Consider the following 15,866-nt stretch of genomic DNA (forward strand, 5'->3'; position numbering starts at 1 on the left):
AGGGCGATTCAGTTTCGCAAGCGACGAAGGGCCACAAGAAAGCTACGAACAGCGCGCTTGCTACCGCTACTGCTGTCTATTCAGCTCGCTGCTATTTGTCTTGGGATGGCCTTCCAGCCATAGATTATCGATGCTCGACGCGCACTACGCGCCACTCTTCGCTGTTGTCCAAGTTGTCATCAGCTCACGCACGTAATGTCTTGCGCAAGTTACCCAGGGTTGTTGTTCAGTCGGGTTCTTTTTTCGAGGTCCACAACGGCTCAAACCACTGGCTGCCATCGTCCCGCGGCGTGACTGCCACTCGACTGGAGTCATGAGGCTTGTTTTCAGTCCTGAAACGGACTGTATTAGAATGGGGCGGGCTGCAATTATTATTCAAACAATAATGCACGAGCATCCACTACAGGTATTGCGTCCATGTAGGAGCGCGTGCACGCCATGTTGCCTGCATGATGTAGGAGCGTACTGTACAGCACATTCGACAATGCTTGCGTATCTGATAACGTCGGAATGATTGTCATTCGATACCATGCTTTAAAGTCACGGATTGCCCAACAATAGCAGACACTGAGCTACTGTCCATAATGCCTAGGCCCAAGACTTGGCCCCAAGTTACAGGACCACATTGCCACTTATCTTGCTTGAAGGAGAAACGTACTCAGTAGGTTGATGATAACATTAGTTTTATTTCGCTGTGCGAAACAAGTTATGTATTTACGCTTTTTACGTACTGTACTCAACGAAAGTAAATACTGTGCATGCACAAATGCCAGCGCAATGCACTTTAGTTGCATCATGAAACAGGGGTACACCTCATTACCGGTTCTTGATTTTAGTAGGTTTGATTTTACTAAATTTAGTGGTATTAATAAACAGATTTTTAATCTGCTCGTCCGCTCGCTAACGCTCAACTGACTTCCATCATGGCGGGCCAGCAAGCTCCGATGTCACCAGAGCCGCCAATGCTGCGGAGCATGCCCAGTTCTGGAAGCTTCCCGCGTCTTCCCGTCACGCCCATAACACCGCGCTCACCGGGATCCCCCTCCGCGTTCTTCCTTCATACTGGGGCCACAAATATCGTCGTTCTATCGCCACCATCGCCGACCGACTCGAGCGTCTCTCACTCGGCTACCACAGTGTCCACCGTCGCCTGCGAGGCCTGTGTGAAGGCTCGAAGATGGTTGCATATGAATGTGGTGCAGCGTGTACTGTCAGCGCTTGTGTTGGTGCCACTCATCACGGTCTTCCTGTGGCTCTCACCTGCTTTTGCCACTGCCACGTTCTGCACCTTCGTGACCAGCATCTGCTCCTACGAATATGCATGGCTGCAACACCGTATTTATCTGCGTGTCATGACCAAGATGAACGCCTGCGAGCCAGGATTAATGCACAGGGACGCCGTGTCAAACCAGAACAGCCGCGATGGGGACGACAACCGTGTGTCTGGCAGCTTCAGCCGCAGCACACGAAGTGAAAGTGGCAGTAGTAGTAGAGAGAGAAGAGTGGAGGGGTCAGTAGATATCGCAGGCGACGTGTATATCAACAGAGGGCGCATTGCAGCTAGCACTAGCGGAGAAACTGTGCAGTCGTCGCCGTTAACGCCTCCACCGCCTCCAAGAGCCTCCGTTTTGTCCCCGCAATTGGACGAGACGCCTCGACAGCGAAGACCCAGCCACGACAGCAACGTACAGGAGGACGAGGAGTATTTGCACGACTCGAGTTTCTCAAATACTGCGGTGTCCAAAATTGCCGACAAATACTTCGGACAGAATGAGTGGATTGCTGCGTTGGTATTGTCAGCGCTTGCCACTCTCCTCACGACGCCAATATTCCTGATCTACGTCAATCACATCCCCGAGCTGCAGGAGAAGCAACTGTTCAAGCTTCGATGGTTCTACAGCATCGCCACCGATTTCGTCGCTGCTCTCTGCGCGTTCTTCACTCCCAATTGGAAGTATGCCTTCATCTGCCTTGTGGAGAAGGCGGTATTTACATTATTGACCATGCACTCGACTGCGTGCCCCATCAACCGCTTCCGTTGCGGTGTGTCTCTGGAACCAGCTCAAGTTTTCCTTTCTGGCGTGGTGGTTATCGTGTTCTTTCGTCTACAGACGCGCACTTCAGGACCCGCCACGTTCCTACACATTGCGCTGGACATGCTTGGCTATTTGTATATCATCGGCAGTCTCTCGGTCATTGTTGCGTTCGTAGATGACGAGCGACTGGAATCGTATCGCAAGCTCCTGATCGTCCTGCTGTACGTCGTGTGGGCGTCCGATACTGGAGCTTACTTGACGGGAAAGCTACTGGAGCGGATCCACTACAGTTACTACAATCCGCTGGCCTCTCATCTGTCCAAGAACAAGGACTATGAAGGAACGGTAGGGGCCATCCTATTCGGCATCACCGCTATGTTCATTTCCTCGGACCTTCTTAACGTTCCTGGCTCCGCTGTTGCTCAAGTTGGATTCACAGTGATGGCCGTGATAGTGGGGCGATTAGGAGATCTCTTTGAGAGTTTATTAAAGCGTGCAGCGGGTGTGAAGGACTCGGGGAAGCTGATTCCTGGACACGGCGGTGTCTTGGACCGGATTGACGCGTTGATGTTCGCTTCGCTCGTGTTCGCACGGTACTACGCGTCCATTGTGATGTGACGCCAGGCGTAGGCTTCTCGAGCAGGGCGCACGAGTTGCCTGCAAAAAAAGAAACGTTTCGTGTGTAAGTTATTCAGTAGGTTGGAGACTGGAATAAAATGAAAATATTGTGGTTGCAATTATAAAAGGCAAAAAATGAAATAAGAGTCTTCAACGCCTACGGCCAAGGATACAAAAGCTCCTTGGCAGCTCGTTGAGCAGCAAGTTCTCCATTTAGCAACTTGACCAGCGTCAGTGCGAACTTCAGCACCGTGCCTGGTCCCTGACTCGTCACGCAGCGAGTGTCCACCACGACATCTTCGTCGACAAACTCGCGCGTCATCTCCGGCTCATGAGCGATCGAGCAGGTGGCTCGCTCGCCAAGCAAACCGTGTGGATTCAGCACAACCGCAGGTGCTGAGGAGCTCGCAGCAATCCAACGTCCAGCTTGTATCTGCCACAGCAACATCTTGATGACGAGATCAGAGTCGCGCACGTGAGTAGCCCCATCGCCCTGCACAGCAGCTGTAAGCACCTTATCGAGGAGATTAACAGCAATATGCACGTACCCCAGGCACTACGATCAGCTCGAAGTTTTCGAAGCTGCACTCCTCGATTGGCTTCTCAGCCTGGATGTGTAGGCCATGATTGCCCATGACAATGTTGCTCTTGGTTCTTCCGACCGACCCGATGACGACATGAAGTCCTCCACGGATCAAGACATCGGACAGCGCCAACGTCTCCAACTCTTCGCAGCCGTCTGCTACCACAATCAAAGCTCGAGGCTTCACGTGTGGCAGTGCTTGGACTGGAAGATCTTCGTCGCCCAGCGCAATGTACTCAGATGTTCCTCCAGCCATCATGGTTTTTTCGATGTCGATTCAGCTGTGAGTTACAAATTTGAGAGCAACCTCAAGACCGTTAACTAAGAAAAAGACGCATGGGAGTAGCCAACATGAAGTTCAACACGAACGATGAGCAACGATAAACAACAGTCTTGCACTCTCATATTGACCCTCAAGAACGAAAGACAAGTCACGATGGCTCGAATTGCTCAGGCGATCAGTGAAATCGTGAATCCGAAGCCCACGGCGCTCGTTCCTGTGGTAAGCTAACTAAATCTTTAATTTCAGGATTATTTTTTTTTTGACGAGGGATCGTTGTAGACAATGGGTAGCGAGGAGATCGAGGTGGCCGCTCTATGTGATATCTTGGCTCGTGGAGGTGTTCGCGTGACTGTTGCGAGTGTTGACGGACACCTCAACCACATAGTAAAGCTCGCCACGGGTACAGCAGTGCAAGCAGACAAGCCGATCGAGTTCTGTGTCAATGACGAGTATGATGTCATTGCGGTGCCCGGCGGTCCTGGAGCGAAAGCGCTGGGTGCTAGTCGGACGTTGACGTCACTGCTGAAAGATCAAAAGTCTGCTGGTAAGCTGTACGGTGCAGTGGGCGAAGCCGTGTCCGAGGTGCTGTTCCACAACGCGCTAGTTGAAGGCCCCATGGCTGGCGACCCGGCTGATAAACTGGTGCTGAGTGATCTGTACTCGGACGACAAAATCGTGATCGCAGAGAATTGCGTGACGAGCAAAGGCCCAGCAACTGCCATCGCTATGGCCGTGACACTGGTGGAACTACTTCGAGGCGAGAAGGTTGCACGTGCCGTTGCCAGCGACATCGCTTTTAAGCCGATCAAGACGTGAGCACGTGCAAACAGTAGCGAGTCATGGAATCGAAGCAGTTCAGCAGAAAAGCAACTGCTAACGTTAGTTTAATGAGAACTATAAGCTAGTTACTTGTAGCTGGACAAGTGTCAACACTCGATTCACACTACTTGCATTCTTAATATTAATATTTCACTTTTTTACGAAGCGCAACACGAAGAATGGGGAGTGTCAGCATCGCTTGCAACGATCCTGCTGCTTCCTCAACTTGGAAAGGTAACTTGGTCTTCAGCAGGTATTTCCCCGGTACAAATACCGTTAACACAGAGTCGGTGAGATCCACTGCAATCTGCTCCGAGGGTGACTTCATCTTGGGTACATGAATGGCTACGACGATCTCGTTCTCCTGTTGACCTGACATCAACTCGAATCGAGGCGTCTCGAGTTGATCCTTTCGAAGTGCAGCAGATTTTGACTCGCTTTGTGTCTGATTTGTCTTGAGAGCCTTGCATCTTGCCGCTTGGTCCTTTGTCAGTACCGTACCTTTGTAGAAATGGCGACTCAGCCGGTCTTTCAGGTGGATATCTAGCTCTGCATCCAGGCGCTTCTGTAGCGCCTTCACGTCTCCGAGTTCCACCTGGAATCGCCGTGTCCTATCGACTCCACATACAACATACATGAAGCTGCTCCCACGAGACCAAGCTGTATCTCGTTTTTCTTCTTCGTGGAAGTGTGAGGCGGCACTAAAGGGGTTCTGCTTGGGTAGTAGCAACATGTTAGCGCCGATGATCCGTGACTGCACTGCGAACTCTCCATTCATGTCTGCGTAGTCATTGGCGCAAGTAAAAATGGCTGGGATCTTTGACTCGGCGATGCGACGAAGATCTGGTAACCAGCTGAAGAGTAATTCGTGTCTTTGCGAGTCCACAAAGTTGCCGAAGCCGGTGTTGTATCCTATAATGATAGAAGTCTCGGGTGTACAGTCACTGAAGAGCTGCGAATCCTGGAAGTCCCCGAATGTTCCTTTAAAGTGATGAACTGTGAGGTTCTCGGGCTGATCTTCCTTTACTGTTTCGTCCCGATCGTCAACTTCTGGACCGATAAAGAAGAGTGTGACTTTGGCGTCGGCGTAGAAGGCGGCCACCTCGTTCCAGTAATTAGTGATGCGCCATATACGTTGCTCCGCCTTCTGCGAAGCTCCAATTACTAACACACGCAGCTCCGGGCCCGTGCAGAGCTGTAACAGCTGCGTCACGTGCAGCAGCGTAATGGGAAAGCTCAGCGCGTCCAGCATCGATGCATCGTATGTCGCCGTAGCCACGAGGTCTACATGAGCACTAGAGGAGCTTCTGGAGGTCAAGAACTGCTTCCAGCCAGCTGACAGGCTCACAGACTGTGACGGATATGGTGGAAATTGCGGAAATACTTTGGACTCGAGCCACCGAAAAGTGCCGCTGTACATCCCATCGCCACGCGGGTCCAGCTTTAGATGCTGTGCGTCAGCAGCATGGGATGTCGCAGCCTCACTCGCCTCCGTTTGCGTAGGTTTCCCCGCATTCGGTCGTTGACGTCGACTCTTCTTGCCCATGAGATGCGAAAGTGCGATCATGAAAGGTCACGATCTTCCACGTATGACGGCCATTTCAAAATTACCGACAGTAATCAAAGCTGCGAACAATAAGTAATTACTATACTGTGCGCTGATTGATGTAGTATCTACAAACTTCATAGCCGCATACACATTTCAACATGTTTACGGTGCGCATTACCGAGGGGGGCGAAGAGCTCACAGTCACATCCGAGCCAAGTAAGCCGGAAAAAAGAGACACTCCCTAGGCACCAGCAGCAGAGCAGCAGCCGTCTGGCTCCCTACGTGTGTGTCGTGTCGTGAGTGAGTGCGTGCCATGGCGGACATGAACCGCCGCAAGGGGGGCGTGCGCTCGCAGCAGAGCTACATGCAGGCGACGTCCCAGCAACAGTTTTCGGTCTATCAGCAACAGATGCAGGCCCAAGCGCAAGCCCAAGCGCAAGCCCAAGCGCAAGCGCAAGCTCAAGCTCAAGCTCAAGCTCAGGCGCAAGCCCAGCAGAATCTCTATCAGTACCAGCAGTATCAGAAGCAACAGCAGAGTAAGGTGCCAGGCTTCCATCCCAACCGTGGCGGAGGATACCGCAGCGCCACTGCTGCACGTCCTGGAGCCCAGAAACCCTCCACGACTGGAGCTAAAATGGGCATCAAGAGCGGCATGACGGTGGAAGATCTCAAGCGACTCACACAGAAGAGAATGCAGCAGTCCAATCCAGCCACACCGACGGCCTCAGCGAGCGAGGGATTCTCGTCCGCTAGACCAGCTACACCCAAGATCAACATGGCAGTGGTAAACGCCACCTCCACGCCCGCAGCGGCAGCTACCCCACCAGTTGTTCCCAAGACTGGCATGTCAGTTCAGGAGCTCAAGCAGCTCACAGCGCTTCGTGTTGCGTCTCAGAGCGTCCCAGTACATGCAAGCGAAGTGACGGGACTAGTGAGTAAGGCGGTGCTGAACAACGCAGCCAAGTCGCACTACCGTGACAATCTACGCACCTCGCTCACACCAGGTAGTACACCCAAGCGCTCTCACCACACACGTAGCAGTAGCAGCACTCAGTTTGGCAGTGCGCAGTACAGTGGCTTTGGAAACGATCTGAGTCGCAGTCACGGACCCAGCGATCTGAGTCGCAGTCATGGACCGTTAAACTCTGAATCAGGCGACGTGTCAGTGCGTGGACATCGCAGTCGCTCACGAAGCTCGCAACTCCCCAACGTTGACTCGTCTGTGAACGATATGCCCATGCGCTACTCGTACACGAGTGGCCAGACACCGGAAGATTATTTCTCTGCTTACGACTTTGGAGGAGGCAACTCCACGTCGTCTCAGGAGACCGATCCTGGACGTGGCAGTCTTGACGATGGCGCCAGCTCCAGTCGCAACTCATTGCTACAATTCTCGGAAGATTCGTTCCCTCCCCCGCCTCCAATGGACGAGAGTGGCGGCTTTGTTTCTACTGCGTTGCCGTCCTGGTCTCCACCGCCGACTAGGAGCAAGAAACTCAACGCTTCAGCGAGTAGTGGCGCTACGTTTTACAATCAGCAGACTTCATATTATAATATCGCGTCCAAGGACGAGCCAGCCACGACAAGTGAGGTTGGAGCTGGTACCAGTCCAGCGCAGGACCAGAATTCCGTACTGGCGCCGCCTCCTGGACTCACACGAAGGCCGTCGATGACGGTGCCGTGGCAAGTGGCTGAAGCTGTGCTGAACACGCCGCAGACGAATACTGGACGGAAGAAACTGGTGGATCCAGATGCTGACACCAGTTCAGGTGGACTAAACTCGTCTGCTGCTGAAGCTGCGGCCCAATTAATGGGACTTTCGCTACAGTCGTCTTCGCGTGGTCGTAATTCCGGCATCCCACCTCCTCCTCCGCCGTCTGCGGGCATGCTGTCGAGTTCGCCGTCCACTTCTGGCGGCATTCCGCTACCTGGAGGTGCCAACGCCGCACGACGTGGCAGTTTCGGTAATGCTGCGGAGTTCTTCAAGTTCCGGCGACGTAGTAAAAGCCGTCTTGAACTCGCGCGTGATTTGTCTTTTGGCGACAATGGAGAGCTGGCTGGATATCCTAGTTATGGTACAGCTGGAGCCATGCCGGGTATCGCTGAGCGTCACGGTGATGCTGAAGACGAGATCCACGAGGATTCTGCCTCCGACGCGAGCGTCTCAACGTCTGCGAACGATGAATCCAGCTCGCAGGACTACACAGATGAGGACGTTATTCAAGTGACTGGCGGCTATGACGATAAGGCAGAAATCTCGGGCAGTTTTGTGTCATTTTACAATGCTTCGCGACAGCAACAGAGCGGGCTTTCAACGCTGGCGATTCCTCCGCCGCCGCCTCCACCTCCCATGACTGATGACGATGATGATGCGTCGACTTCGTCGTCAACGAAGGCCAATGGGCTGCCCATGATGTCTCCGAACGGTGCGCGACTTCGTAAGGTGGCGGAATTGGCTCGACGCGGTAGTTTAAGCAGCGAAGACAAGACTCGGGCCAAGGATGAAATTATTCAGAGCTCGTTGGGGATCGGCGCGAACAATGCTGCGCGTCTATTAGCTACCAAGAAAGAAGATCGAGGAGACCGTGTGCCAGCCACAGCTCCGTCCGTGACAGCACCTCCTGGATTCCCTGGGATGCCACGCTCGACACCCAAGGCCTCGACCAAGAAGATGCTCGCACCTGGATCTGGGATCGTGCGGAGCTCCGCGACACCATTTGGCACTTCTTCTGGTGCGACTCTCGTTGCCAGCAACGTGTCTCCAGGATCGTCGAATGCTTCACAGCCTCGAAGCAACAATACATTGGAGGAGCGTCTAGCTGCTGCAGCACAGAGAGTGGCTGAGTGTGTTGGAAAGGGAGATATGACAGGGTTCCAGCAAGCTATGGACGAGTTAGACTGGCTTCGCAATGAAGCCAGCAAACTTATGCGCGGTTGAGTGATGCTTAACGTGGAGTGTGAGGTGCGTGAAACAAGCGTTTAAGTAGAGAAAAACAATCGAACGGTGTAGATATCGAGAGGTAAAACAGCTTTTTAGTCCTCGATAGACAGCAGGTCTCTAGCCCCCCCCCCCTCAACATAAACAAAGACACTAGCATCTAATTATTTCGTGTTCAGATTGGAGTTTTGTAGCAGAAAACTCTGCTACCGGTAATTTGTTTAAAGTTGGTGTCAGGTTGGACCGGTTTTGAAACCGGTATTTTGAGAAAAAAACTGAAATGCACATACAGCTTATAACCTCGCAAACGCGTTCATCCAACTTTCAGCATTTTCAGCCAGAACAAATATTGCACTCTGTAAATGGGAAAATGACACCAGGTGAGTGGATACATGAAAGCTGTGACAGAAAGTGTAAAATGATCACAGACGAAGATGGTGAACACAGCTTTCGTACCGACTCACTTACTGTCGCAACTTGGCATTCAGCAAATCCCTTGTTGGTCGGTTGGAGCCAATCCCAATTGGGAGACGATACCGGTAATCACAGAACCCCCAGTCTAGTTTATCCCAATACTGTTGTTTTCATCCCCGCAAGGTAGGCTCCTTGACGTTTAGCTCTCGCGAAGCGTCTGCTGTAGTCCATTCTGGATAATATTTCCACTTTTTCAGCAGCTCTATCTTCTCTCTCTCGGCCCGCTGGGTGCACGTGCGCTTGGACACCGCGCCCTTAATTCGGGATTGGCCACCGGAAGCAGCCGTTCAAAACGAATCAGACTCAGATAATTCAGATTAACTCGCGCGACTTAATCTGAATCGGGGAGAAAGTCAGAATAACTCGCGCGAGTTATTCTGACTCAGCGAGAAAGTCAGATTAACTCGCGCGAGCTATTCTGACTCAAGGAGAAAGTCAGGTTAGCTCGCGCTAATTATTCTGACTCAGGGGGATATATTACAAACACAGCCACGTCGTGTAATAGGCCTGCAGATCGCTCACTGAAAATCTATCCATTTCCTGCTCAAGTACGAGCTGGGCTAGGTGATCCGAACCTGTAGCAGTGTATTCTTGTGGCTCACCAGACACTGGTATTGTGAAACCATATTATGCTACAGAGGTCGCAGTACTGAGTATAGACACGCACGTAAAACTCGTACTGTACAGACCTCCCATGAGATAAGGCGTAGTCTTGAACAGCATAAAGAACGTGTGAAACAGTATCAAAAGTCATTCCGACTTGAATAGTGTTTTCCTCATCGCCGCTGGCGTCTTCAATCCTTCATGAAAATGAACTGTCTCGGACGCTAGTCGCGTGCGCACAGGCTTCCAATCAACCGTGGTGCGATCACGCCATCGGTCAAACTCTGGCCGTAGACACTCAGCGAGGTAGACAGCGAAATGAAACCAGAATATTAGGGAAACAGTGGGCTACAGCATAACATGGCAGGGCAAAAGTAGCGATTGCGAATAGGGTAACAAATACGTGTGCCACCAGGACGATCGCCTTCACTATGACACTCGGCAGTTGAGATGCTATGTAACAGGGGTACATTGTGTCGAAAACAAGGGGAACGAAGTATCCAGATAGTTCATTGACTCTCAGTACATATTGTACGGAGCTACATTATTGCTTGTTGATCAGAGCATTGAAACTGGTAGTCATCTTGTTATAACAGTTGATATCTGATAATTTAAATACATCGCTAGGTCCAGTAGTAATAATCGTTTTGTGCCTACAAATTTTAGATGATGCAGCTCTGTCAGCGTCAAAATGTAGTAGCAACTTTTTTCTAGCTACGCGATCTAAAATTGCATATTTACAACTCCCACAAAATTTTGAATTTAAGAAAAGAAACATGTGGAGCTGTTTTGAAGCTCTTTGTCGTTCGGTGGCTAATATAGTTTTCGGCCCACCTTGTTTCAGCCATTCAATCATTTGGACACACATTGTGACGTTTGTTCCCTAAAGTCCTCACTTACTGACGCCGGTTTCACTTTGTACACCGACCGGCGATACCGACCCCACTTTGCTCACGTTTTGGCACACCTTTAACTTTCTGTCACAACTTTAGTGTATCCACTCATATTTTGTCATTTTCCCCTCTGTAAATACCAACAAAATCTATGAAGTTACGTAAGAATATTTTACATTATTATTACCTGGCGATTTGGACAAGCCTGTGTTTTTTTTAAATCTGAGTTTGTGCAATTGGAGCGAGGGACTACTGAAAGCCAGAGCCTCCGCTCGGCCAGCAACACAGCGCATTCCACTGCCATCGTGACATGTTGTAGCCTTCACAACTTCGTTGCGAAATCAGCAGCTAGTGCTCCGGGGTCACTGAAACTTTTCATGACCCAAGTTGCTAGAATGACAAACATTGCTGGATGCACAACTTTGCTGGGGTAAGCGTTCTATGAATCAAAGTTTGATTGTGATTGAGGGATGTGTTTGGAGCCGCAATATTTTTGAGTTGACTCATCCTCCTTTCTCATTCTGAAAGATCCTCTGAAGTGCTTAAACGTAAGAGGCGGGGGTGGTGCTGTCGTAGAAATTGAATCAGACGAAGTTTGTTTGTTTCTTGCAGGAAGCGATCGCAGTAAACTTAAGTACGACGGCAAACCGAGTGATCTGCTGCTCTTCTTGGCGAAGCGGGGCGGCGGCTGGCTGCCTGACGACAAAGCTTTGGACGATATGCTTCAGAAGGGTGTCGAATCTTTGGGGTTTGAGAAGATGCGCTCGACTTTTAGACTGGATAGCGCGGCCTTATTTGGCCAATTGATTGACGTTGTGAATGTGCCACTGATCAGGGACAGCGAAGCACATGATGGAGGTCAATCAAAACGACCGATTTCGCTTCTCCAAACAGGCTACAAGGTCTACATGAAGGTTATTGCGACCAGAGCACAACAAGTCCTCAGCACTTCGATTGGGGAGTCGCAGCAGGGGTTCGTGCACGGACGCAACATGATGAAAACAGTGATGATGATGATGGCGTTATTGGCAACAGCCAACCATCTACCCGAATTAGCCACAGCACTCAGCGAAGTGATTCTACTGCTTGACTTCAAGAAGGACTATGACACTGTGTCTAGGGAGTTCCTCTTTCTGGTGTTACGGAAATTTGGATTTTCCGAGGCATTCATCAACATGCTGCGAAAGCTACATGATGGAACCACTGCCCAGTTCCTGGTGAACGGAGAATTGTCGGAGTTGCAAGCAGTGCGGTCAGGAATTCGACAAGGATGTCCACTCGCGCCCCTGCTATTCATATTAGCAGCGGAGATATTATCGCTGGCGGTCCAACAGGATCCAAACCTCAGAGGTATAGCCATTCCGGGGGGGGGGGGCACGGCGCTAGACACAGCTTCTCGGCGTTTGTCGACGACTCGACGGTCTTCTTGGAGCACGCGAACCAAGTTCCGCGAGTCATGGAACTCGTACGGAAGTGTGGACAGATGTCTGGACTTCAAGTCCAGCCGACTAAAAGTCACTTGATATTCCTCAACACAGCAGTGCAGGAGGAGACCTACAGCGGGCTACCGGTGCTAGCACATGGGGACACCGTCAGGTACCTGGACTACGCAGTGGGGACTGGCCCTCTACAAGATGTTAATTGGGCCGGCCGCATCCGCAGCATCCAACGCCGCCTCGCGACAGCGACACAGCTCGCAACAAGCGTCACAAATCGTGTGACGCTGCTGAACGTCATAATGCTACCAGCCGTACTGTTCACGGCTGCAGTTTTTGACATGCCACAATGGGCGGACCAACAACTCTGCAACCTGCAGAAACAGTTCCCGTGGCGGCAATCAGCAGCAACAGAAGCAAGCCGGCACACGATGAGTCCGGGGCTAGTATTTGCACCACGTCAAGCCGGGGGAGTGGGGCTCGCATCAGTCAGGATCGCGTGCAAGACTCAGAAAGTCAAGCATGCCATGCTTTGGCTAATTCAACAACCGGACGTCTATTTCTGGGCGTGGAAAGCCTGGGTATTCAGAGGCGCGACAGCGACAGGACAGAGAGGAATCACACCAGCTCTCCTCCAGCCACGTCTCGAAAAGGCACACCGCAGGACCTCGAGCAACACGCTAACCCGTCTCTTAGGATTCTGGATCCAGCCACCAGAGGAAGACACTCCTGCGGCCATTTCAGACTATCAACACTGCATGCGGACACTGGAACTGGAGTCGATCAGCTGGACAGTGAAGAGAGAGTGGTTGCTTGAGCTACCGGGGGAATTGCCGCAGCCGACGCAAAGATGGACACCGGAACAACAGCGCTTCTGGGCAGCGTTCGTTTGGACTTCGAACCCATGGATCCGGGATAAGGATTGCCGCATGCTCGAGGCAATCAAATTTTCAAAGATTGAAGAATGCCAGATAGCGGATCTCCGCATTACGCGGACCGGTAAGGCGACATTTTCTTTCCGGATTCCCACAAAAGGACCTAAGCCACACCAAGAGGCTAAGCTTCGCCGCTGGGCGTTAGCTATTCTCCTGAACTCACCCCGCCTGCGAGTAGGTGAAGTCATGCAAGTCCAGCCGGATCTGGAGCTGCGGCATCCGCCACAGCTGCAGCATGAGTATCAGTGACGTGTCATTGGGGAAGGACAGGCATTGGGAACACTCGTCGGACCTCAGAAGCAACAGCATGGAACGATCGTATTGGTGCAACGAAGTGATGGAATTCACTGGGAGGTAGGAACGGTGACTCAGGACAATGCAGTGACGACCCAGGACAGGAGGAGCCTAGAACACCAGCAGCAGACGACGAGCATCGTCTTTTACGCGCATCCGGCATTGTATCGGTTCCCTTGGCAGGTACCAGACACTATAGCCAACCGACACGTACTCCAAGCGATAAAAAAAACAGCCATACAAACGATATCGCGGCTCGGAGAACGAGATCACAACGGTGCTGGCGGGCCTTCAGGCAACAGTGGGGACGAGCACATGGCAAAGGGCAGCGATGAGTCAAAGGCCGGCGCAGCTCTGGGCTCACTCCAATGAGCTCACTGAATACCAAGTCTGGGTCAATTACCGCCTCGCGGTTAGACAGCTCAACCTGTTTCACGCCGATAGGCCACGCGACAACTGCTGTAGACAGCTACCGGCTTGCGCAAAGGAGAAAGAAACGCTGGAACATCTCTTCTGGGACTGCCCGTGCGCGCAGGCGTGCTGGCGCAGACTGATGGACGGGGGAACTCTGGGCAGATCAAGAGCTAGGGCGCTTACAGCCCAACTGTGATAGTCGTCAGGCGCCGCCCCTATTAGCGATCATGAAAACGAGCATCCGGAGCTCATTCCCTGATGAGGTGCCAGAGTATACGGAAGAATGGAGGCGTATGTGGAGAATCACCAGTAGCATCTGCAGCACGAATCTGTGGATGCAGAGAAACAGGACCATCTTCCAACAGGAGGAGACGACGGATGAAGTGAGTGTTAAGGCATTCTGGAGCACCGCAATACGGCAACTCACAGCAATTGCACGACGAGAACAACGCAAACCAGAAACACAAGAAAAAGGAACACGACTACGAATCTGTCAAGCAGCTTTGGCGAGTCGGCCGCGAGAGCATCCACCGCGGGTGGTGAGTCCCGTACAACCACCGGACCTTTCCAAGGAACCGGCGTTGCTAACCAGACTTAGGACAACACAGACATCTAGTCGCTAATATGCCAAATAGATAAGTCTGCCTCTCTCTAAAACGACAGAAAGTGGAAAAAGCGCCTGACCCCGTATTCCGAGAGCACTTCAACAAAATAATTGAACAGGACAATACAGGATCTTGCGCTGAGACGATCCGCAAGCTGTTTATCCAACGCGACTATGGTACTACCTGGTATTACGAATCGTAATTAACGATGCAAACAGCGCGTTGGTAGCTGCTGCAACTCTCTCGAGGACGATAGAGTCTATCGTCCTGTGTCTATCGGATAGACACAAACAATGATGTGACTGAAGATACATATCACGTCGTCTGGGCCTCTCTCATTGGGACCGTGCTGGTCGAAATGGCTGGAGGGAGCATCTGCCGTTTCTCCAATAAAACAGCATCGACGGGCGGATCTGTGCTACTACAAGCAGTTGAAGTGCGTGTTTTGTGGACGAGAGAAGTGCACTGGCGACTTGAGTGTTCCATTTAACGAACTATACGAGGAGGTGATCTGCTAAATATGACGATGCACTGTGCATGTTCGGATACGCTGTCGTCAAACAGCGAGTTTGCTTGGCGATCATCAAGATCCACAGCACCACCGAGAACCCGCACGGAGCAATAGCAGAAAAGGTCAAGGTACACGTTCTCACTGAGAACTTCTCAGTAAGTGGCTTGCATCTTTAATTGACTATCTTGAACTTGGCGACGGCATATACCGAGGTAACGGAGTGAAAGTTTGCTTTAAGGGGGATTGTGTGGACAAAATATGACCACCAGAAATGCAGTGCAAAGCTATCATCGCCAACTTAAAAAAATCTTCACGCTAAAATGAAGAAGACTTGAGTACCTTATGAAACGATCTTGGTCTAGCGCCAACCAACAACTAAAGCGCGGTGGGTTAAAGCCTATAGATCCCAGCATGCAGCCGCATGACGTCCAGCAGTTCGTTACTGCATTGCGAAACATTGTCGCGGGCTGCACAAGATCAAGGTGATGCATCGCGATGTGCGATGGGCGAACGTTTTGAAGTATCGGGACCGCGACGAATGGTTTCTCATTGACTTTGACGAAGGCTCTTCGGCTCCAGCGAAAGGGGTACAACATTTAAATGCTGCATCGCATGCCCCGCAGATTTCCTTTGACGGCCATTCGGTAGCAGTGGATATATAAAGTGTGGACTACTGTACCTCTTACGTACTGCAGTTGTATCTAATCGTCCGCCCCAGCTCGATGAAATGCAAACGAAGTATAATAGTACTTCGTTTGCATTTCATCGGAGCAGGATCCAGCAAACCGACCGTCCGCAGCAGCTCTTTATGCGTCATTGAACAAGACTGTGGCGACTTGATCACCGCTGGCTTTCAGTGTTCACACAGGCCGGCT

At 51.5% G+C, this 15,866-nt stretch overlaps 6 protein-coding genes and 1 pseudogene across 6 annotated transcripts; 5 read left to right on the forward strand and 2 right to left on the reverse strand.

The window, feature by feature from the left end:
- Window positions 1-845: 845 nt before the first annotated feature.
- PITG_16340 (uncharacterized protein) lies at window positions 846-2,502 on the forward strand (the record flags this gene model as incomplete). The annotated part of the gene is made up of 2 exons (XM_002897356.1): window positions 846-2,381; window positions 2,491-2,502. 2 exons carry the CDS (start codon window positions 924-926, stop codon window positions 2,500-2,502), a joined length of 1,470 nt encoding a protein of 489 aa, XP_002897402.1.
- Window positions 2,503-2,811: 309 nt separating this feature from the next.
- PITG_16341 (uncharacterized protein) lies at window positions 2,812-3,506 on the reverse strand (the record flags this gene model as incomplete). The annotated part of the gene is made up of 2 exons (XM_002897357.1): window positions 2,812-3,147; window positions 3,203-3,506. The coding sequence occupies 2 exons, from the start codon at window positions 3,494-3,496 to the stop codon at window positions 2,812-2,814; spliced, it is 630 nt and encodes a 209-aa protein (XP_002897403.1).
- Window positions 3,507-3,673: 167 nt separating this feature from the next.
- Window positions 3,674-4,336, forward strand: PITG_16342 (uncharacterized protein; the record flags this gene model as incomplete). Its single annotated transcript, XM_002897358.1, has 2 exons — window positions 3,674-3,739; window positions 3,800-4,336. The coding sequence occupies 2 exons, from the start codon at window positions 3,674-3,676 to the stop codon at window positions 4,334-4,336; spliced, it is 603 nt and encodes a 200-aa protein (XP_002897404.1).
- A 145-nt stretch (window positions 4,337-4,481) lies between these two features.
- On the reverse strand, window positions 4,482-5,759 carry PITG_16343 (uncharacterized protein; the record flags this gene model as incomplete). The annotated part of the gene is made up of 2 exons (XM_002897359.1): window positions 4,482-4,736; window positions 4,836-5,759. The coding sequence occupies 2 exons, from the start codon at window positions 5,757-5,759 to the stop codon at window positions 4,482-4,484; spliced, it is 1,179 nt and encodes a 392-aa protein (XP_002897405.1).
- Window positions 5,760-6,201: 442 nt separating this feature from the next.
- PITG_16344 (uncharacterized protein) lies at window positions 6,202-8,977 on the forward strand (the record flags this gene model as incomplete). Its single annotated transcript, XM_002897360.1, has 2 exons — window positions 6,202-6,275; window positions 6,426-8,977. 2 exons carry the CDS (start codon window positions 6,202-6,204, stop codon window positions 8,824-8,826), a joined length of 2,475 nt encoding a protein of 824 aa, XP_002897406.1.
- Window positions 8,978-13,829: 4,852 nt separating this feature from the next.
- On the forward strand, window positions 13,830-14,682 carry PITG_16345 (uncharacterized protein; the record flags this gene model as incomplete). The annotated part of the gene is made up of 3 exons (XM_002897361.1): window positions 13,830-13,873; window positions 14,075-14,414; window positions 14,539-14,682. 3 exons carry the CDS (start codon window positions 13,830-13,832, stop codon window positions 14,680-14,682), a joined length of 528 nt encoding a protein of 175 aa, XP_002897407.1.
- A 314-nt stretch (window positions 14,683-14,996) lies between these two features.
- PITG_23277 lies at window positions 14,997-15,854 on the forward strand (annotated as a pseudogene; the record flags this gene model as incomplete).
- Between the last annotated feature and the right edge of the window lie 12 nt (window positions 15,855-15,866).

Source organism: Phytophthora infestans, genomic scaffold (genome assembly GCF_000142945.1).
Source record: "Phytophthora infestans T30-4 supercont1.45 genomic scaffold, whole genome shotgun sequence".
Lineage (NCBI taxonomy): Eukaryota > Oomycota > Peronosporomycetes > Peronosporales > Peronosporaceae > Phytophthora > Phytophthora infestans.